This window comes from Amblyomma americanum, chromosome 10, assembly GCF_052857255.1.
Source record: "Amblyomma americanum isolate KBUSLIRL-KWMA chromosome 10, ASM5285725v1, whole genome shotgun sequence".
Classification (NCBI taxonomy): Eukaryota; Metazoa; Arthropoda; class Arachnida; order Ixodida; family Ixodidae; genus Amblyomma; species Amblyomma americanum.
In genome coordinates, this window is record NC_135506.1 from 130,467,841 (window position 1) to 130,491,884 (window position 24,044).

The 24,044-nt window shown below is 46.2% G+C and overlaps 1 protein-coding gene across 1 annotated transcript; it reads right to left on the reverse strand.

Moving 5' to 3' along the window:
* Positions 1-21,870: 21,870 nt before the first annotated feature.
* LOC144107315 (uncharacterized) lies at positions 21,871-23,626 on the reverse strand. Its single transcript, XM_077640309.1, has one exon. The coding sequence runs from the start codon at positions 23,494-23,496 to the stop codon at positions 21,871-21,873; it is 1,626 nt and encodes a 541-aa protein (XP_077496435.1). The 5' UTR covers positions 23,497-23,626.
* Between the last annotated feature and the right edge of the window lie 418 nt (positions 23,627-24,044).

A 24,044-nucleotide genomic window follows, 5' to 3' on the forward strand; every position in this document is an offset into this window, starting at 1 on the left:
GCAGCGCGCGCGCGCGTTACGCCGGAGCATAAACGCGCCTTAACAGAGCCTGCGCTTAACCGCTAACCAACGTATTCGGTGGCGGCATCTATGGGAGCCACTAAAACCCCCCCGCCCACTCACTGAAAAAAAAAAAATGTTGCGCCGATGTTCGGAATTGAACCAGGACCTTTGGCGTTTGAGGCCGAGACGCTACCACTCCGCCACGACGGTTTTTTTTTCTTTATTGCCGGTAAACAATACATAAAAATCTCTAGCCACACTTTGGCCGAGACAATGGGTTAAAACTTTTTCATGTTAATCAGTTCATCCATAACTGCCACCCAGTCCGGCGGCTGGGGTTGACTGCGGAGAACATCTCTCAGGAAAACTGCACTTTCTATAAAGTTTTCTCTCACTGGCCGCACATTTGGGTCGGCGTGCCTGGCCGCCATTCTCGTTTTCCAGATGCTGTGGAGGCCCAGTAGCATAAACATGTCGTAAGGAACCTCCTCACCACGACGGTTCATATTGTGACTATCAATAAAGGCGCATCTAGTCATCGCCTCCTCTACGAAAATGCCTGCTGTGTGCGCCAAAAACCTGCTGCCCTTACCTTTCCCTTTTTCCTCCTTTACACTTGAGGTAGTAGCTAGCGATCCTTGTGGCGGCCGCTTGCAACATATGCGCGCATGCGCACATCACCACGTGGTCGTGGCGCGCCCGCGCCGCAGCAGACGACATCTATGCCCACCATGCCTGCCACTGGTAACAAGTTTCTCGATCAGGCAGTGAACGACTTAAAGCATCACTGCACAATATCGACACCGCACATAACACGTCCGGACGAAGCCAGCGTCGCTATGGTTGGAGGTTTCATTGTGAGGGCTGCAAGTGAAAGCATTGCTTGCTCTAACTGCGTCGCACAACTGCAGGGTCAGAAAGGCACCACACCTCTCCTTGGCCTTATTGCCCACCAAGATCGGGGCGGGCTCTTCTACCCGAGCCAGGAGCTCGTAAAACTGCTGACTGGTCTTCGGAAGCTTGTGGACTACGTGCTTCCCCATAGAATGTATTTCACAAAACCTTTGGGGGCTTGCGTCGAAAGAGGTGTGGCAGCGCTCATGGAACTCAATGTTCTCAGCTGTGGAAACACACACAGCGACCATCGCAAGGTTCTCCTGGAACTCATTGCACACAAGTTCATGAAGCCGCGGCTCACCAACTATGCCGCCAGCGCTACCGACAGGAATGCTGTTGTCAAGTTTCGTGACCGCAAGCCTATTTCCCGCAAAGTGCTTAAATTGTAGGTGACTTAATAAGCATACGCCAAGCTCGAATGATTTGCTTTTATGTTGTCGTTGAGCCTGCCCCGAGTTTACCACTAAGCAAAGCTACGTGCGACTCGCATCATGCTGCGTAAGCGACATTCCAGGACGAGGCAAATCTGTCAAAATAAAAAAATTTTCTGAAGGCGTCTTGTTACGTTACTTCTGAACGCTAACTACATTGACCGCAACAACTGTGATACGTGCAAAAAACTAAAATTTCATTGCAAGTGGCCACAACACAACGACTTCGCTCAAATACAATTGAACAGACGGGTCGCGCCGCGCTTGTCGAGCAGCTACAGCAGCGCCGCCGATGCCCGCTACTGCTTCTACCGCCGCGGCACCTCACCACCCTGACCAGCCTCCCGCATTGGCGCAGATAGGGAAGTAGCTAGCGCCATCTCTTAACAACCGTCCGCAACTTAGGGCACGGCGGCTACAATGGGTGACGTAGTCAACGGTTCGACAGAATCCTGTCTGGCGAAGGGCAAACATAGTGGATGAATAAAACGTACACTCGCCAAAAATGGGTTTTAAAATATGACGTTTCGGGACTACTACGGGTCTCTTGTTCACAATGAAGATGGACGAAATGGGCCGCTTCTTAATAAGCGCACTTGACAGCGCAGTGAATGGGCGTAGTTATCCGGGAGATTACCCTTCGTCCTGTTAATAACGTTATCTGTAGTCTGAATATAAAATGATTCTAAAAGCAGTCGGGACGATAAAGGTTTCACTGTGTCCAGGATTGTGGCGTTTTCCCAGTCAGTGGTGTGTTTCATCTCTTGAACATGCTCTGCTAGTGCGTTCGATGACGTGCGATATTTGCTGACGCCGTTCTTGTGGTCTCTTAATCTTCTCTTAAAATCGCCTGACTCGCCAATCTATGATGCATCGCAGTTTTTGCAGGGGATTTTGTACACAACTCCGGGGTAATGTGGGCGCTCAAGATGATCTTTAACATGACAGAGCTGTTGTTTCGGCTTGCTGGATGGCACGTGCGCAATGCGGACATCGTATTTTCTTTTCCAAATATCCGTACCAGAGCCTCACTTGTCCCCCGGGCGTAAGGTATGCTCGCGCGCTTCTGTTGTCCGATGAGTCGGGGCTCGGCAGGTTGCAGAGAGCGGCTTTGTTCGTTTTGGAGCAGTTGTCGGGGATAACCATTCTTCTCGAGGCCGATGCGGACTTTTTTCTGCTCCGAATAACGCAGACCGGGACTGGAGCAAAGACGAGCAGCACGTTTATATAGAGCGGACGCGACGGAACGTTTGCGGCCAATGGAGTGGGCAGATTGAAAATCCAAGTACTTCCTAGTTTGCGTAGGTTTTCGGAAAACGGTAGTGGCTAGACCATTGGGAGTGCGGAGAACAAGGACATCAAGGAAAGCAATCCTTCCGGAGATTTCTTGTTCCATTGTGAATTGAACTGTAGGTTGAAAAGAATTTAGATGGTCCAGAAATGGTTTGGCGTCCCTGCGATGAATCACAGAGAAACAATCGTCCACATAACGCAAGAAGAGCTTCGGGCGAGTATGGAACGATTGGAGGGCCAAACTTTCAATACATTCGAGCGCGAGGTTGGCACAGGTCACGGATACCGACGCACCCATAGCCGTACCAAAGACTTGCTTGTAGTATTTGTTCTTTAAAATGAAATATGTGTTCTGCAGACAGAATTTCAGAAGGCGGCACAGATCAGCTGTGTCAAAAGGCGTTCGGGAAGGCAGTGATGAGTCTTCTTCCAGTACTCTCTCGCAGCATTCAACAGCGAATTCAACAGGAACGCATGTGAACATGGATTTTACATCAAAGGAGACCATGATGTCATCCTCGTCAACCGGCACATCCTACAGCTTAGTAACAAAATCAGCCGAATCTTTCACGTATGTCGGTGTTCGTCCAACGGGGGGACCAAGGACTTGATGCAGATACTTGGACAGGTTATGCAATGGCGAACGCGTAAAATCAACAGTTGGCCTTAGAGGCACGTCCGGTTTATGAATCTTGAGTAAGCCGTAAATAGCAGGTGCTGAGCGGTCGTGGCATAACAACTTGTAATAAGGGTACTTCTTTGAAGGAGGGACAAACGAACACATCGGTCAGCAGTTTTTCAAGCTCTGATTCTTCTTTTTCGTGGGGTCCCGCTTCAGCTTGGCGTACGTTAGGGTATCCTGCAGCAGGTCGGACATCTTTGAAATGTACTGAGTGCGGTCTAATATCACGGTTGCATTTCCTTTGTCGGCCGGTAGGATTGCTATCTTGTCATTGTTCTTAAGTCTCTTGAGGGCATGCTTCTCAGAGGTAGGTAAAATGCTAGGCAAAGTTGAACGTTTTGCAAGCGTCCCAATAGCACGTGAGCGTGCTTCTGCTTGAAACTTTTTTGGCGAGTGTACGTTTTATTCATCCACTACAATGGGTGAGCGAGCGATGCCGCAGGCATCTTTCTAGAGGAAGCAATGATCTAGTGAATGCACTCTTCCGATGCAGAAATTTCCACGCTTTCGCTACGTATACCCTAGCTTAACAGAACTAGGCCATCAGCAATTTTTCTGAACTGCCTTGTACCTTGTCTCCCGTCCCTAATAAACGATTTCCGTTAAGTAGTTTGAAGTTGACTGGCACAGCCGGGAATGTTTCGCAGGGCGAGCGTGCGAAGACACAAGTGCTGCCTTGTACGATCACCGACCATCGTGCCATCATAGTTTTTCATCGACCGCGGCAATCATCTGACAAGCCTTAACAGGCTCCTTCAAAGGTTAACTAGCACTTGAAGTTCCTCTGCTGTTCGGCGCTTGTAAATAGAGGCGCGTCAAAAATAAAACCACGGGGCACGCAAAGCTCATAAACGCAAGCTTCATAACAAATCGAAACTCTCCTGGCCGCCAAGCATCGGTTTTCTTTGCTTCCAACATTCAGGTTGTCTTTTGCCTGCCTTCCTTGTGTGATAATAGTGCAGTATCTGTTCTAAAACAAAACTTACTTCAATATTTAACCGCGCAATCTTCCTTCGTCGCCTCAGAGATTCGCGGTTACATGTATGAACGAAAATTCCACCAAGGTGGCGTCTCTTTTCCTATGACGTTATCATGCTTGTACTTGCGAGATTGGCCTGTGGCGGCGACACCTGTGTTTTGGTTCTTGCTATTTTCTACCTTACAAGACCTTTGTCTTCACTAACAGCGGCGTTTTAGTGACCAGGAGCTGGTATTCTATCGATACAAGCCCACTTCAATTTCTCCTCAGTGTCATTTTATCAATCAATCAAATTAATTCCGCAACAAAAAAGTTACGAGGAGGGCAGGTAAAAGCTGTGCAAAACAGCTTGAGGAGCCCTGACCCCCTAGCACACGGAAAGCATAAAAAACGTGCGGCTAAGGAAGTACACTTGGACAAAACAAATACACGAGTTAAGCAAAATCATTCGAAGAGGAAAGCACTAGGAAAAGATAGAAGAGAAAAAAATAAAAAGGTCAGTGTATGGCATCATTATACAAACACTTCACGCAGTTCTTTTGGTGATATACCAGATATGTCAATGTTAGTTTCTTTTAACACGCGATTTAGAAGTGTGGGAAGTAAAAATATCAACATTTGACGTCCATAATTGGTTCTGCATTTGGCGACGTACCACACTTCGGGATGGCGAACATTATAAATAGGGAAGTTTTCCGCTAGTTGTGCTAAGCTTGTTATGGCGTCGTTATTTTTTAGTAAACAGAGTTTATACAAACGACATAGCTTGTAGTCATACATTGATGAAACCTGAATTATATGGTGCTTCTTAAATAAACCTGCAGTGTGAGACCGGTAAGGGACTTTACAGGCTAGGCGTAAAGCTCTTTTTTGTAAGATGGAAAGTTTACTAATATTTCCAGCTGTTGTTGTTGACCACACAAGAAACGCGTAACTTAATAAAGAACAAAAAGATGAATTATATATGAGTATGCTACCAGACGTAGGGAAGAAGTAGCAGTGACGGCGCATAATGCCGGTTGTCCTGGATAGTTTATTGATAATATAGTTCACGTGATGATCCCATGTCACGTTTTGTGAAAAGTAAACGCCCAGTGATTTAAAGTTTTTGACCACTTCAATGTCGTAGTTATTTAACAAAATAGGAGGGAACTGCACATGTGTATGGCGGCGGTGAAAAAAAACAGCCTTCGTTTTATTACTGTTAACTTTAAGACAGTTCATTTGTGCCCATGCATTAATTTTTGACAGTGCGCTATTTGCTCGACTAGCTAAATCTGCCATGATTCACCTGAAAAGAACAAACTCGTGTCATCAGCACAGATTATGTGATGGGCCGTTTCATCGATGCGGTCTATCACATTAACATAAAGGATGAACAGAAATGGGCCCAGTATGCTTCCCTGCGGGACACCTGCTTTAATGGATTTTATCGACGAATGTTCTCCTTCAATTACGACAAATTGAGAACGGTATTGCAAGTAGGACATAATTAATTTGTTCGCGATGCCTCTTATGCCATAGTGATCAAGTTTTTGTAGCAGTAGTTCATGATTAATTAAGTCGAAGGCTTTTGAAAAATCAAAAAAAAAAGGTCAAGTACCATATTTCTGCATTCAAATTTTTCTAATATGAATTCTTTTTGGGCGAGTAATGCGAGTTCTGTAGATTTGTTTTTGCGAAAACCATACTGTGAGGAGCTTATCAATTTAAAGCGGTCAGTGAATGAAGTAAGGCGTTTCAAAATTATTTACTCCAAACCCTTGGAAAACACAGGTAGAATCGATATAGGACGGTAGTTGGACAAATCATTTGTGTTACCCTTTTTAAATACAACTTTTACTTTTGCCATTTGCATGCTTCGGGGAAAAATTCCCGTCGACAAACTAATATTGAAAATATGGGTAAGACAAGGTGCTAGTAAATCAATTACGTGTTTTACGGGCTTCATTTGAATATTGCCCGCGTCCGCGGCTCTGCTATTGCTCAGGGCTAAAAAAGTGGCTACAACCTCACTATTTTAGACTGGCTCTAGAAATATGGTTGGATTACTTCGGTCATTCATATATTTTAGGTCAGAAGTGCTGGTGCTATGGTCCCCAACTGACAGAAAGAAGTCATTGAAAGCGTTGGCTAACTCAGCGCCTTGAATTTCTGTCCCATCCTTAACTATATTAGTCACCGCTTCTGATGCACTATTAATTACAGTGTTAAGTGCCTTCCATACATTGTCTGTGCGTCCTTGTGTTGAGTTGAACAGGTGAGAATAATATTGCTTTTTTGCATCACGAAGGTATTTAGTGACAAAATTTCTGTATTTCTTGAAATCCTTGAGCGCTTCGAGCGATTTACTAACAATAAATGTCCTAAACAGTTTATCCCGATGTTTCATAAGCTGAAGGCTTTCTTTATTTACCCATGGTTTCCGACTTTTTTTTGCATATTTGAAACGCCTTGATTGGGAAACACGCCAAGTATATTTCAGAGACCTTTTCCATAAATAAATCGTATGCTAAGTTGGGGTCGCTCTCTGTAAACACATCGGTCCAGCTTACTCTGCTTAAGCAGTCTCTAAAAGCGGATAGCGTTTCAGGATTTATGAGTCTGTAGGAATATTCCGAACGCAGTTGTTTAGGTGTATTATGAACTTGACTGACGAATAAAAATATAGGCAAGTGGTCGCTAATATTGTTAATTAAAGTGCCAGCTCTAACAAGGGAAGGATCTGAATTGCTTATAAACAGATCAAGAAGTGTTGCTGATTGTGGGGTGATTCGCGTGGGCGTCGTTATGTAGTTTTGACAGGAATGATAGTTTAGTAATGATTCTAGTTCTGTCTTAGCACTGGTATCAGCTAACATGTTGATGTTGAAGTCACCACCTATAATAAGTGCGTATTTTCTTTCACTCACAAATTCTATAATAATGATATGCCTTTGTGCCTATGACCGCGTTTTATATCGAACCATAAAATCGCCAATTTTGAATACAATAGAATAGAATGGAACTTTATTTGCATCACTGTACATTTAGTAGGAGGCCTGCAGAAAAAGCTACCAGAAGCCAGCTTGACAGGGCCGCAGGCCCCCTGCATTAGCAGTACTCAGTGGAGACAAACAGCACCTAAGTCACAACGAAAGAAATCGAGGGTGCACTGCATGGAATAATACGAGGGGCAATCATGAAAAGAGTGGCATTGCATACAGCTACATTTCGCATGCCCCCCCGCCCCCCCCCCCCCCAAAAAAAAGTAAATAAACGCAGTTGTGTACTACAATTTGAAAAACTCGCGCGATGTCTTGAACGCAATTTTTTCAATTTGTATATTTCGAGCTTCTAAACTGTTCAGTATCCTTGGCAGTTTGTTATGCAGCATTTGAAGACCGCATGTTGTTTGCTTGTTTTAACCTTCCATGGCTCGAAAGGGCGTGTGTTGTAAGAGTCTAGATATCGTTGTAGTTTAGCTATTTCCTGAACAAAAACCATTATTACATTTAGAATCTTGTTTGAAGAGTTTGCAAAGCCGATATTCGTAATAGTTTGTGGCTGTAATAACGTTGTACTTTGTGAATAACGCACGCGTATGACAGCACACTAGAGCATTTTCTACAGCTCTTAAAATTTTTTTTTGCAGAATGAGCAGCCTTTCAATGTTGGATTTAGTAGTCGATACGCATACCAGACGACAATAGTTCATTCTAGAGGAGAAAAGGTTATTGCAAATTATCATAAAAATGTGGTGAGGCAGTACATGACGATTTCGAGAAACTATTCCGACTATTTGTGACAACTTTTTTTCATAGAATCGACGTGGACATCCCATGACATTGTGTCTTGAACAATGACACCCAAAGTCTTAAAGCTAGGCACAATCTCTATGATAGTTAAGCGTAGTAAAATTTTATTTTGTGTATCGATGTTTTTATTTCCACTATGAAACAGAACCGCTTTTGTTTTATCAGCGTTTATCCTCAGGCTATTTTTTTGTCCATTCATGAAGATTCGCTAGCGCGACATTGTCTGCAGCTATTATCTGATCACTTGATTCTCCTGTCAAAAATATTCATGTGTCATCTGCATAGTTCATAAATACAGCGGATGGGGCTATGCTGTACACATCGCTCACGCCCAGGTTGAAAAGACAGGGGCCCAGAATAGTGCCTTGTGGTAAGCCATAGAAAACATGAAGTGGGTCGGACAAAGAATCATCTATGGCTACTATTTGGGTAAGGTGTTTTAGGTAGGTATCGATAAGGGCACTGGCTTTTCCGCGAAAGCCATAATGTTCCTGCTTCCTTATCAGCGCTGCATGATTGATAGTGTCGAAAGCTTTAGAGAAGTCGACATACAAGTCCAAAACTAACTTTCCTTCATCCAGCCTGCTTAAGATGTGTTCCTTTTGGGTCACAAATGCAAGTTCTGTGCTGAATGCGTTGCGAAAACCGAACTCTTCCCTTACGGCGCGGTTCAGGTGTCCAACGATATATGAGGCAGATACTGCGCCATTTCCTTTCCACCAAAAAAAAACCCAACTTGCTAGCATATGGTGGAAAAACGCTAAGGCGCATGTGTGCTGTGCGATGGCAGTGCACGTTAAAGATCCCCAGGTGGTCGAAATTATCCCGGAGCCCTCCACTACGGCAACTCTTCCTTTCTTCTTTCGCTCCCTCCTTTCCCCTTCCCTTATGGCGCGGTTCAGGAGTCCAATGATATATGAGACAGATACTGCGCCATTTCCTTTCCCCAAAAAACCAATTATTAATATTATTATGGCTAGCAGCTGTTTACCTTCAAAATTTGTCATCCGTCTTAAAATGGCCTTTTCTAAAGCTTTGGAAAAGGACGGGAGTATAGATATGGGACGGTAATTTCCCATATCATTCTTGCTATCTTTTTTGTACAATGCACATACTCGAGCAACCTGCATTCTATGCGGAAGTATGGCCAGCTCAAAACATAGAATAAATATGTGCACTTAACATGGAGCAAGAAGGTGGGCAACGTATTTTACTGGTTTTATTTGAAAGCCCTCAATGTCTTTGGCACAACTATTTCTTAGGTTTAAAATTATGTTTTTAATCGCTCTTTTATTGTCTGGATTCAGAAACATCGAACTTGAATATCGCCGAAAATCGGAAGCTCATCAAAAGCCGCGGTTACGCTGACGTTTGTAAAAAACATTATTGAAAGCATCCGCAAGAGGTTTTCCGGTCAGCTCTATGTCATTTCCTTTTATGTTACAGACTTTATCAGGCGGTATTTTATTGTTTGGCATAGAGTTCAGCCTGCGCCAAGTTATGTACATCCGAACTGCTGCAGGGTAAAATATGCTGTCTAAATATTCACGACTAGCTTTCGTTATATATTTATCTAAGCGATTACGCTAGGCTTTAAACTCTAGCAGTGCTTTTTTATCTTTGCTCTGGATAAATTGGTGGTATAGCGTATATTTTTTTCTCTAATTCTAGCGGAGAGCTCTATACTAACCCACGGTTTTCTAATTTTTCTACTCTTTTTTTTTACTGCGACTAGGGGCAAACTCTGCTCATAACCTGGAGTGAATATTTCCAGAATATTTCCAGGGCTCGGTAGCTGTGCATCAGTGCAGGCTACTAATCCGATACTTTTCACAATGCAGGTGTTTGCCTTCGCTGTGCAACTGATTTTCGCCGCTCTACCGTCTGCTTCCTGTTCATCAGTTTTGACCGCCGCCCCGATGTTCCTTAAAAAAGGCCTTTTCGTTCCACCTGCCCCATCACCGTTGCTGCCCCATCGCCTACCCTCATCGCCGCCAGAGGACGTCATCTTGTACCATCACTGGCCAGTCCCATCACCAAGAACATCATCTGATAATTCTATCAGCCATATAAAGCCCCTGCTGTCATCGCCGCCGCTCTGTGGGCTCGGTAGCTGTGCATCAGCGCAGGCTACTAATCCGATGCTTTTCACAATGCAGGTGTTTGCCTTCGCTGTGCAACTGATTTTCGCTGCTCTACCGTCTGCTTCCTGTTAATCAGTTTTGACCGCCGCCCCGAAGTTCCTTGAAAAAGGCCTTTTCCTTCCACCTGCCCCATCACCGTTGCTGCCCCATCGCCTACCCTCATCGCCGCCAGAGGACGTCATCTTGGACCATCAGTGGCCAGCCCCATCACCAAGAACATCATCTGATAATTCTATCAGCCATATAAAGCCCCTGCTGTCATCGCCGCCGCTCTGTGGGCTCGGTAGCTGTGCATCAGCGCAGGCTACTAATCCGATGCTTTTCACAATGCAGGTGTTTGCCTTCGCTGTGCAACTGATTTTCGCCGCTCTACCGTCTGCTTCCTGTTAATCAGTTTTGACCGCCGCCCCGAAGTTCCTTGAAAAAGGCCTTTTCCTTCCACCTGCCCCATCACCGTTGCTGCCCCATCGCCTACCCTCATCGCCGCCAGAGGACGTCATCTTGGACCATCAGTGGCCAGTCCCATCACCAAGAACATCATCTGATAATTCTATCAGCCATATAAAGCCCCTGCTGTCATCGCCGCCGCTCTGTGGGCTCGGTAGCTGTGCATCAGCGCAGGCTACTAATCCGATGCTTTTCACAATGCAGGTGTTTGCCTTCGCTGTGCAACTGATTTTCGCCGCTCTACCGTCTGCTTCCTGTTAATCAGTTTTGACCGCCGCCCCGAAGTTCCTTGAAAAAGGCCTTTTCCTTCCACCTGCCCCATCACCGTTGCTGCCCCATCGCCTACCCTCATCGCCGCCAGAGGACGTCATCTTGGACCATCAGTGGCCAGTCCCATCACCAAGAACATCATCTGATAATTCTATCAGCCATATAAAGCCCCTGCTGTCATCGCCGCCGCTCTGTGGGCTCGGTAGCTGTGCATCAGCGCAGGCTACTAATCCGATGCTTTTCACAATGCAGGTGTTTGCCTTCGCTGTGCAACTGATTTTCGCCGCTCTACCGTCTGCTTCCTGTTAATCAGTTTTGACCGCCGCCCCGAAGTTCCTTGAAAAAGGCCTTTTCCTTCCACCTGCCCCATCACCGTTGCTGCCCCATCGCCTACCCTCATCGCCGCCAGAGGACGTCATCTTGGACCATCAGTGGCCAGTCCCATCACCAAGAACATCATCTGATAATTTCATCAGCCATATAAAGCCCCTGCTGTCATCGCCGCGGCTCTGTTTGCTCGGTAGCTGTGCATCAGTGCAGGCTACTAATCCGATACTTTTCACAATGCAGGTTAGTAATAAGTTTTCCCTATTTGCTAAAAAGACCAGTAACTACTTTTTAATGCAGATGCCGAGCCCTCAGTGCTGCTGTAGTATTGCTGCCGAATGTTCACGTGTTCTTCGTTTTCTTTTACTATTGTCAGGCGATGTTGAAACTAACCCAGGCCCCGACCGTTAAGACAGCATACTTTCCGAGCTCCAGAAACTAACTACCGGGCAAGCTGCATTAATTTCAGATCTGCAGGACATTAAACACCAACTGAAAACTACCGAAACAACCTTGGCCAACTTAAACAAGCGCATGGACACTCTAGAATCACACTACGCCACACTTTCTACTCTCCATTCTGAAATCGACGCCCTCAAAACTTTAAACACTGAACTTACCTGCAAGGTCGACAAATTGGAAGCACGTATGGACGATGCAGAAAATCGGTCTCGCCGTAACAATCTAATTTTTTACAATATTCCTGACACTAACCCCACTGAAACGTATGCTGACTCGGAAGAAACAGTCATTCGCCATTGCTCCACTCAACTAGGTTTTGCCATCGAACCCAATCTAATCGAGTGTGCTCATCGCCTCGGGCGCCGCTCTACTGATCGCACCAGACCAATCATCGTTAAATTCACGTCATCGAAAACTAAAGAAAGCATCCTTTCCTTAGGCAATAAGCTGAAAGGCACCCAACTAGAGTATTGGCGAAGACTTCTCCCTTCCCGTCCGTAACGCCCGCAAACATCTTGTAGTCTTTGCCAAATCGGTATCCGATAAGTTCTCTTTGGGCTTCAAAACATTACACATTGGTCCTAAACGCTGCATATTCGATGAATCATCACTAACAGTCAAAGAGGTAAAATAGCAACCATCTCAGCCCCTGTCGACAGATCGTTCTAGGCATGTACACCAAGAAGCGCTTTCATTGTCAGCAATCTTTACTAACGTGCGAAGTTTCATTTCAAAGCGCGACATTGTTTCCCATATCGTCACTTCATCTGCCAGTAACATAGTAGTCTTGACAGAAACGTGGCTTAACAGCGATATTTTTGATAGTGAAGTGCAAAGATCGCCCAGATCGAAGGGGAGGAGGGGTACTGATTGCCACCGCTCGAGACCTATCATGCTCAGCCATTAACCTTTCATTAGATATAGAAATATGGGTTTTATGCCACGTTTCACCTAAATCAGTTGTGGTCGGCGTTTGCTACAGGCCTCCTAACAGCCCAGATTTCCCGCGAAAACTTAATAACGCATTGAATGAAATTAAAGCTAAACACCCTAACACATGCACTCTCCTATTCGGAGACTTCAATTTTCCGAGTATCGACTGGAATAACCTAACCGCTACAGGTAATAAGGATGCTAATGAATTTCTAGACGTTTCCTTAATTTTAATCTCATTCAAACTGTATCCGAGCCAACTCGTGTAACCGAAGACTGCACAAATATTCTAGATCTATTATTAACGGATAACCCTGAATACGTTCATTCTATAACGTATCTACCAGGCGTCAGCGATCATCACGTCATACATGCTGGTTTCACGATTAAACCATCCTTGCGCGCAACAACTAAAAGAACTATCCGATTATACGATAAAGGAAACTATACAGCAATAAATAATGAATTTCGCGCATTTTTGCCAGCATTTCAATCTAACTTTATTCAAAGATCTATTCATAATAACTGGTCCTTGTTTAAGAGGAAAATCGACGATTTGGTCGACCGGTTTATTCCGAACATAAATATACGAACTAACCCTCAAAACCAATGGTTCACAAATACACTCAGACGCCTTGAAAATAAAAAGAAGCGTCTTTTCCGATCGGCCAAGTTGCTTCCTAGTCAGGACGCTTGGAAAAAATATTACGCAGCCGAAAAAACGTACTTATCAAGTATTAGAGAAGCCAAGCGCACCTTTTTCAACTCCGATCTGCCTAAAATGTTGTCAACTAACCCCCGTAGGTCCTGGCAAGTCATTCACCCCCAGCACGCACGAACTATTTCCTTCACCGATGGTTCGGGTTCAATTGTATGCGAAACAGAATGCGCCAATATGTTCAACGCAGCCTTTTCTTCCGTGTTTACTAATGAAACAGATCCGACATTTCCTCCAAACGCCCCAGTTATTCAAGATACTATGCCTTCTCTTACATTTTCTTCAGCAGGAATTTCGTCACTAATTGAAAACATTAAACTTTCATCCTCTGCAGGAACTGACAATATCAACGCTAAAATACCGATTAATACCAAAGATATATGTTCATCTCTGTTGTGCTTGTTATTCGCTCAGTCACTCTTCACAGGTCAACTGCCCATAGACTGGAAAATTGGGAAGGTCGTTCCAGTCTACAAATCAGGTAACAAGAACTCGCCACTTAATTACCGTCCCATCTCTCTAACTAGTATTCCCTGCAAAATCATGGAACACGTCATCTATACCCATATCATGGCATTCCTTGATTCGAACAACTTTTTTCAACCTGCTCAGCACGGGTTTCGCCGGGGTTATTCCTGCGAGAGCCAACTTGCTACGTTCATTCACGATCTGCATGCTAATCTTGATTGTAATCTACAGACTGACATCGTATTTTTGGATTTTGCAAAAGCCTTTGATAAAGTACCCCATAAACGCCTCCTGATAAAACTTTCCCAATTAAATTTGCACCCCCCTATTTTGAAGTGGATTGAAGAGTTTTTAACTAATCGTACGCAGTTTGTCTCCGTTAACAATAAGAACTCTAACTCACTCCCAGTAACGTCAGGCGTTCCACAGGGATCTGTGCTTGGTCCACTACTGTTTCTTGTGTACATTAATGATCTGCCTTCAAGCGTAACATCTATCATACGCATGTTCGCTGACGACTGTGTACTTTATCGTGCTATTCTCTCCACTGCTGACCAATCTTCTCTTCAAAATGATATCAATGCTGTTCAGGAGTGGTGTAATAAGTGGCTAATGGAACTCAACCCACGTAAATGTAATCTTTTGTCCATCAGCCGCCGCCGTAATACTCTAATTTTCTCTTACGAAATATTAGAAGTTCCCGTACAACTAGTGCAGTCATACAAGTACCTAGGCATAACAATTTATAGCGATCTTTCTTGGAGCTTGCATGTTACTAACATAATATCGTCAGCAAACAAGACGCTAGGTTTCCTCAAGCGCCATCTTCACCATGCTCCAAAACATGTCAAGTTGTTAGCTTACAAATCATTCGCCAGGTCCAAACTAGAATTTGCATCGCCCATTTGGAATCCTCATCAAGCTTACCTCATCAATGCCCTCGAATCTGTTCAAAATCGCGCTGCTCGCTTCATTCATTTATCGTACTCTTATGAAATCAGCGTTTCCTCCTTAAAAACAGCATCCGGATTATCACCCTTATCGCTCCGCCGTCGCATTGCCAGCCTGTCTTTATAATTCTTCCACAGCCCTATGCACGTCGCACCTTATATTTTTCCCCCAGCACGCATATCTCCTCGCACCAGCCATCACCTACAAGTTGCCCGTCCACCCTAACGCACCGTAACCTTTTCTAATTCCTTCTTTCCTCGTGCAGCCGCAGACTGGAACGGCCTTCTAAACAACGTTGCCATCATCACTTGCCCAAGTCTTTTCGCTGAAAATGTAAAAACTTTCCTGTTATTGTGAATCTGTGCTTTTAATTGTTGCCACTCCTTATGTAACACCCCTCTTTTGGGGCCTTTAAGGTAATAAAATGAAATGAAATATGCGGTGTTCACAATTTTTGCTGAAAAAGATTGGATCCCAAGAAGTCTCATATTTTGTCATAGAACACTGTTAGTTTTCGCTGTGTTATGTGTTGAACAAAATATCTATGCCGTGCCTTTCCGTTGTTTAACTGAACATTGGCACATACGAATATAGGTAAATGATCGCAGAAATTTGAGGGTAGCAAACCTGCATTAATTCTGCTTGTATCAATATTGGTAAGAAACACATCTATCAATGAGGTTGAACATGCTGCAACTCTCGTTGGAATATCAGTTGTGTTCCGAACACCATGAGTTTTCAACAAGACTGCAAGGTTAGTTTGCATAGAAGCGTTCAATACATTATTATTAATGTCGCCACCAAATTTAACATTAAAGCGGTTCATATTTATGAACGAGAATAATGTTTCTAAATAATAAAAACTGCATTTTTCATTTGGTGGCGAATAACAGACGACCAACACGTCATTTTCCCTGTGAACGGATACAACTTCATAATCCTCGGTAAGTGTAGAAAATTTTTCAAGCAGCTCACGTTAAACCATTTTCGTGACCAAAATCTCAACCCTCCACCCCGTCCAGCGGTGCGATTTAAACAGTAAATTTCATGCCCAGCAAGTCGGTAAACGTCGTTGCCACTTGACCATGTCTCGGTTAGCATTACAGAACCTAGTGACTCATTCAGGTTCTCGAAAAGTAGTTCCAGACCTAGTTTCTTATTTTTTATTGATCTTACGTTCAGATGAAAGCATTTGAAAGATTGAAAAAACAGTTTCTCTATATCTTTCCGAAAGTCGTGCGGCAAAGTCGTACGCCATTACCTTAGCTGTCCAATTAGCCTCTTTTAGGCGAAATTATCTACGTCGCCAGCGCTAGCAACCAGTACTCCTTTCTTACCGTCAGCCTTTCGCACCAGGATTCTTCCGTTGCTATGCCACACGCATTTGTATTTCTTTACATTTGCCCAGTTCTTATCTTCAAACAGTGGTTCACTGGTTCTTTTCGTCAGGTTTTCCAGTATGAAGTTAATGTCGCCAGTTTCTTGCAGTTTCTTACGTTTGCCACCGCGCATCCCTTTCAGCATGCCTTGCGGACCGACAAATGATACTTGGCGTTTTATCTTTGTTTGCTGGCAGGCGGTGAATTGCCGCAACGTCACTTCGCCAGAGCTTGGAAGTTCGTTTTTGGCAGTCAGTGCGTTTATCTTATCAAGAAGATTTTCGTCCTTAGTCTCTTGGATGCCATGAAATTCAAGGTTGCGGCGGCGGTTCCTCCATTCAAGGCTATCAATTAATCCTTTTGCAGGGCGACTTCATCGTCTCGTGCTGCGACCTTTTCGACCCTCTTTTGTTGCGAAAGCAACACTAAGCCAGCCAGCTCGGCTCGTCGCGTGGTCGCACTTAAGCCGTATGCCGTGGCCCACGAACAACCTTGAGCCGCCGTTGCCTAGCAACGCCGCAGCCGGGCTCCAACAGATAGCGCCGCTGCCGTCGCCGCTCGCCCCACCAGATGTGCGGCGCTCGAGTAGATGGAGAGGAGGTGTCACCTCGTGGGGGTGTATATATATATGCGCGCTTCACCTCAGTCAATTCTAGTCGTTATGGACCGCGCGAAAGAGTGTCAACAACGAAAGAACGGAGCGAGGAAGAAACAGGCCGCTCAACAGACGGCAGAAGAGCGCGCCGCACGACTCAAGAAGCGTCGAAACGAAGATGCGGCATTGGGGAAGCAGTTTAGACTTGGTTTTACACGCAGCCTCGCAGATATAGAGCTCGTCGTCAGCAAGGTGGAAACTAAGTCCCACTACTTCACTGATCATCGCAGCGTCTTTATTGGTACAAGGCATAAAAGCCAAGTCGTTACCTGGGCAGTGTATCTTGTCGTGTCTGTACAATAGAGCTAAACCGAACGCTTAACCACAAGCTAGCACCACAAGCGTAGCCATGCAGCTGTTGCTTTCGCAATTCAACTAGGGTTAACCAGAGCTAAACCACAGCCAATTTTTTCAACTCTTTCACTTCGCGCTCGTTTCGCTCAGTGCGGGAAAGCAAATTGTCATACTGGTCGCCTAACCGCTTCAATGCGTCTTCAATACCGTCCTTAAGAGGCAGCGGCTGATCCAGCTTATCACTGATCGCTTTCATCCAGATCTCTAGGTCAGTTTCGCCGGGGAGGCTATCATCTTGTGTGTGTTGCACCACCAGCGCTCTTAGCGCCATGCCTTACGATGCTCGTCCCGTGCGCCATGTTTGAAGTTCAGAACTGGGCAAAGGTAAAGAAATACAAATACGTGTGACATAGTGGAAGATGCCTAGTGCGAAAGGCTTGCGGGCAGAAGGCAGTACTGGTTGCTAGCGCTGACGACCTTGATTAGCTCGCCTAAAAGAGGCCGAGCGGACAACTAACGAAATGGCGTCCTATGTTTTGCCGCACGACTTTCGGAAACATAAGAGAACCGTTTAAGCTTCGACTGTGGCATCAGCAATTCCTGCCCATTTCGCAGTGTGATAAACAAAACCACAATTACTGCACTCGATACTGCTATCAGACACGGTAATATCCTTGCAACACACAGAAGACCGCAAATTTGGAGGCATGGTCACAGGCTATCACACTTTGGCGGCAGCAGCAGCGGTAGAAATGCACAGCTAGATAACAGGCCTCTGGTCTGGCTTCCACTATCCTGCAAGATACAGTGAACGTGGCTTGAGGCGCTGTTCGCTCGTCGCTGCCACTACCGCCAGTGTGATCGGCCAGTCCGGTTCCTCAGGTTTTGTAGCTTCAACCGTCGACGTCAGCGCTCCGTATTGGCGGCATTGAAAGACATGATCCAGGATGATAGGCGTTGATCATGTTATCCTGAACAGTTCTTTTGCTGATTTCTGCAGTTGGTTCCAGGCGTGGTAAATGAATATCAACTTTTCTAAGACCGCCTGTAAGACATTTTCACAACGTCCGTGCCCTTCCTTCGTCACTGTCATATAATACAGTCAACGTACACTGAGTGTACATATACAGGCATCTCGGTCTCCTGCTAACGCACAACACGTCGTGGTCAAAACACGATGACGCCGTCTTCAATATGGGATACTTACATCGCACCTTGCGCGCTGCTGCTCAAGAAACCAAGCGTTTAACATACAAAACATTCTCCCAATTCGAATACGCTTGTGTTGTTTCGAATACGTATAAGCAGTGTGATATAAGCTAGCATCTCCGCGGAAGAAGGCCATGCGTTTTGTTTGCAGGAGATTTGGCGAATTTTTCGCAGTCTATTTTTCTTCGACGATAGGCCTCACTACTCTTGCCGCACGTCGTCGTCTTGCATGCCTGAAATTTATGTACATTTTAGTCAATTCAACTCGATTTTATTCGCTGGATAATTATCTGACTTTTTCTGAACCTTCATCTACAAGTAGCCTTAGCCTTCGTCTAAAGATACCTAAACATTTTGCCCTTTTAAGCCCGCACTAGGCTCTATAAGTACAGTTTTCCCGTCATACCATTGAAGTTTGATATTCTTTAGCAGGCAACATAAGTTTATTATCACTAGAATAATTATTACAAACCTGTTCCTAATTTGTTATATTTGCTTTCTTTGTTCCTTTGTATTGCGCCCCACTGCTGCGATAGCCTTGCCGTGGCTGCAGTATCTAGAAATAAAATAAAGCAAATCAAATGTACAACGAAAAATAAGAACGACGGGTTGTCCTAATTTTGCTTATCCAGCGTGTTTTACACATTTTCGGTATCGGTGGCGTTTGTGAGACCGAGGCTGCACTTGTCGTGCTGCTCTAAAGCTAAGTTTTGCGGGAGGCTGTCCGTCTCTCGAGCCCTGATGTGCTGTGCCACGGTGAGCAGGTGGAAGTTGTATTGAATTTATTGGATTTGATTGCATTGCCACCAGCTATGATGGGCAGGTGTGCCACTTGCTTTTTCATGACACCGATGGACGGTCGCCAGCTTTCCTCGTGGACAGGAGCTCTAATGTTTTTGCAATAAAATGATGCCAGCTGCTATGGCCGAGCAGCAGAGTTACTCAGCGAGCGCAAGGCAACAGCGTCCACAAATCTTCGCCTCCGCCCGTAAAAAGGCAGATAGAAAAATGCCGAAGCCTTCGCCTGGCTCTTATAACTTAAGGAGCAAAGCCGCGAAAAGTTTTCCCGGATATAGAAAGAGCCAGAAGAACACTTAAGTCAGGAAGTAGTTGTTGGCGAGAAACACAGCCGAGACAACAATGTGACAACTATAATTATAAAAACTGCAGCCAATGGCTGCTCATACAGCTCTGAATCACGCGCATGCCAAGAGAAGCTGTTCTCTCGAAAAAATAGTCTGGTAATGATATTTGTGCGGTCTTGGTCGTTGCAAAAATTGCAGTTCACGAAGTCCGCTTATACGAAGTATACGAGTAGGAGAGCGAGCGTTAAATGTATGATGCTATAGTGCTTTCGATGACGTGAAGCTGGGCTGTCCTGTTCCGAGGGGTATGGTGGCTTCCGGTCGAAAATGCAGGCAGCAGCAGGATCAACTGTAAATAGACCACATGTGAGTTAGCAGCGCAAAGACTGCGTAAAAGAAGGGGAGGGCACAACAGCGCTGACTGTCAACTAAATTATATTCAATGACCAGCAGGATTTTACACCATCTGGCGACCAGAAAGGAAAAACACACAAGAACAAACCCGAAAGCACGCGCGAAAGGTACAAACGCCGGCGGTTAGCTGGCCCGTGTCAAATTTCACACTCTAGGTATTTAATTTCGTTTAACGACAGCGCCACTGATGGCGCGTTAATGCAGTCGTCCTGCAATCTTAGTCATAAAAGGCTCTAGTATCTGTCTTGTTAGCGCCTCTCGGTGGTTTCCTACGGCACTGCATTTGTATTAAGGTAAGTTAGCGCGCCTGATGTGCCACCAAAAGTTAACAAAGCTGTATGCATTGTCATGTACATATTTTCTGCTCAGTTATACACCATTTTCTGATTTCCCCATCAAGTGAGTTGAAGTAAAGGTATCAGCTATGGGACTTTCTCCTGAATCAGAGTGGACAACACAGAGAACATATCCAGCTGCGGGTGGGTGCTTCAGACAATGTGCGCTCACGTGGTGGCATGTCCTGTGAGGGGCGCCTCAGAGACGACGCTGTCATGGGCCAGTATACAGCCAAGGTTGTGAGTCGGTCGCTACGCGATGGAAATTCGTGGAATATTTTTGCGGGGCTAGAAAAGTCCGACTTGTGGTTCCTAGCATATCATGATTTATTATGTGTATACATGGGATCTCTGAGTATCTCTAGACATCAAGGCTTTTGAACCCACTGTCGATGCACGTAATAGCTTGTCGAGTTAATGAACGAGTAGTTATTTACGAAACACATTTCCATGCACTTCGTGACGTGAGCGAGCCAAAGCTCCGCAACGGACGAACAGACGACGAACGTGGCTGTTTTCGGACTCCCGGCGCACAGACAGATTTACCCGCCAACGTTGCACCGGTGGTTGCGCATCGTTGAGTTTCGCCACAGCCGAACCAAGACTTTAATCTTTGTAAAAAATGCACTGCCACCCTGCAATTCGTATCGTGGTGTAGAAGCTCGTTTCGCTAAGCAGTGTGAGACGCGCTACTGTTACTTCTATTTTCGGTTTCTTTCTCGATTGACAACGCTCTATTTTGACGATTTTCTTGTTTCTTGTTGCAAGACGACTGCCACGTGTTTTGTTTTATGGCATTATTCAACATTCTGTGCGCGTCACCCGACATTCGCTTTGTCGCTCCATTGGAGGAACATCTTGCCTCTTTTTTTTTTGTAATGGGCGTTTAATTTTGAATCACATTTCAGATTTCTTTTTTTTAGTATGCTCAATATTTTGAATGCTTTTGGTCTGTGATAGATATGGCGAGGAGGCGTTCCCTCCAGTTTTAGTTATTATTTTTTGGCTTTCTCTTTCGGAGGATGTGCAAAATGAGGAATTCAGGAATTGAGCACCGCTACCCGCAAGCATGACGCTGTGCACCCTGGCGCATGCATCCATTTGGTACTAAGTAGACGCCAAAGTACCGGCACTGTCGCTGTCTTGCAAGCAATATCGAGCGCGGCTGTACCAGCGGTCAATTCTTCAAGCACAGCTCTGTACCTGCCCAGGCAAAGTCCGTCTAGCAGCTCTGTATAAGGTTGCATGCCAGTGCCTTGTCTCGGCGCTAAACACTGAGAATAAGCGCGCAAGGCTCCGCCAGCGGGAGTTTCCTGCGTACGTCGCTTGCCACGAGCAGCGCAAAGCAGCCCCTGCCACGGTTTACGCGGCGTTCAGCTTTCTGGCGCGTGCAAAATAGTTTTTATTTTATTCAGGAGATGCTCTTAGCTCCCATTCTGGGGACATATAACTGAAGATCGCCCGAAAACCGCAGCGAACAGGGGTCGAATATGATGGCGAACAGGATGCCGAACTTGTCCGAAACTTTTAAACTTCCGTTAGAATTGTAGTTAGAAGGCACAACTTAAGCTCCGAGCGAGATTCGACAAGGTGGTGGTGGTAAAAACGTTTATTTCCTCTGAAAAGAGGGAGTTACATGGAGGGTGCTCTGGAGTCAGGCTTAGTGCCCTTCCCCTCACAATCACTAGGTGGAGTCCCTAGTACGGGACCCCAGTAGCTTCCGCTGCCGCCATAGCTCGTTCGACCATCGCCTTTTGGGCTTTCAGGTCGCAACAGGCGAGTAGGGTCGCCTCCCAGTCCTCCCGGGTGGGGTTTGGGTTTGGAGTAAAAGCAGGGTTGGAGGGGCACGCCCACACCATGTGGTAGAGGTCCGAGGACCTCTCCCCACAGTGCGGGCACTCCCCGGAGAAGGCAGGGTCAAAGTGCTTTAGCGAGGCCGGGCACATCATGGTGTTCGTGACAAGGCGGAGGAACAGGCGTTCCTCCGCTCTCGTTAATCCTTTACACGGGCGGGGGTACAGTTTATGTCTATCTTTGTATAATTGCGTTATTTCCTTGTAAGTGTAGGTCGGCGTGGCTTCCGCTACTTCTTCAGAGGAGGCGGGGGACGAGGTTGCCCGGTTAGAGAGCGCGCGGGCGGCTGCATCTGCTGCCTCGTTTCCTCCTAGCCCCGAGTGGGCCGGAGCCCAAACTATGAAGCGGTGGGATGGACCTCCTACGTACGAGCTGTTTTGCAGTAGCCGGTAGGCCAGGTACGGGACACAGCCCTGTTGGACGTTCCGACACGCCCCTCGCGAGTCGGTTATGATTGTCTTGGAATCGGAGTGTGTTGCCGCTAATGCGATGGCGACTTCCTCTGCTTGAGTGACGCTTCGGGCTTTGAAGGTGAGCCCGTTCACCGTTTTGGATTCGTGGACCACTGCCGCCGTGTACCACCCGCCTTGGTGCGGGCCGGATGCGTCCACGTAGTATACCCCGGGTTTCCTTCCGTAGTGGTGAGCTAAGGCCTCTGCCCTGGCCCTGCGTCTACCCTCGTGGTCGTCCCTGGACATCTTAATTGGGAGTGGTCTTACGTGCAGGGCGTAACGCCACTCCTGAGAGACTCTTACTCTCTCCTCGGTTAGAGTCGTGTGTTCTATGTGCAGACGGGCTAAAAGGCATCGTCCTGACGGCGTCTGCGATAATCGCGTGTATTGACTTGTGAGGTGGGCTTCTCTAAGTTCATCGAAGGAGTTCGTCATACCCAGACCTTGGAGTCTCAGGTTAGACGTGGTTATCGGGAGGTCGAGGGCCTTCTTCGTCATTTTGCGTATTATCACCTCGATGATGTTCTGGTCGTGTTTGTTGTGGCGGAGATAGGGGGTCGAGTACAAGATTCTGCTTGTTACAAAGGCATTGGCCAGCCGCAAGGCGCCTTTGCTTCGCAATCCCCCTTTCTTGTTCGAGACTATGCGGACCATTCGGCCCACCTGATCTCCCACCTTCTTTAGTTTGTCGAGCGTGGTCGTCGCCAGCCGACGCTGGTGGATGAAAAGACCTAGGACTCTAATTTCTTTTCTTTCGGGTATCGGTTCCGATCCAAGTCTCAATTCTATCTTGTTTGTGCATTTTTTGTTGGGGCGAATGTGCACGAATTCGGATTTTTGAGGGGAGCAATGAAGGCCACATTTTTTCGCGTACTCGTTCACCGCGGTGGCCGCCTCCTGCAGGCTGGCCTCCATTTCACCGAGAGAGCCCTGCGTGGCCCAAATGGAGATGTCGTCCGCGTACAGCGCGTGCTGCACACCCGGGACTTTCTCCAGGTGGACCGGCAGGTTCTTCATTGCCAAGTTGAAAAGCAAGGGGGATAGCACCGCTCCCTGTGGCGTCCCTCTCGTGCCTAATATAAAGGGGCCGTGTTCCGCGTTCTGGATCCTCACGTAGGCCTGTCTGTCCGTGAGGAAGCGTTTTATGTACTCGAAAGCGTTCCTGCCGCATCCCGTCTCTGATAGGTGTGTGAGAATCGCGTCATGTGTCACATTATCGAAGGCTCCCTTCAGATCTAGGGCCAGCACTATCTTATCCCCGTTCGGATGTTCGATCGGGTTTAGTACCTTCCTGCTGAGCTGCAGCAGGATGTCCTGAGCCGATTTATTTGGCCTGAAGCCGTACATCGAGTCGGCGAAGACTCGCTTGTTTTCTAGGTACTCAGATAGTCTATCTCTGACCATAGCTTCCATCAGTTTGCCCACGCACGAGGTGAGAGAAATAGGTCTTAGGTTATCCGTATCTATGGCCTTGCCCGCCTTGGGGATGAAAGTTATCAGCGCCGTCTTCCACTCCGTGGGAAGTGGAGCTTCGCCCATCCAAACCGAATTAAAGTGTTTTAGGA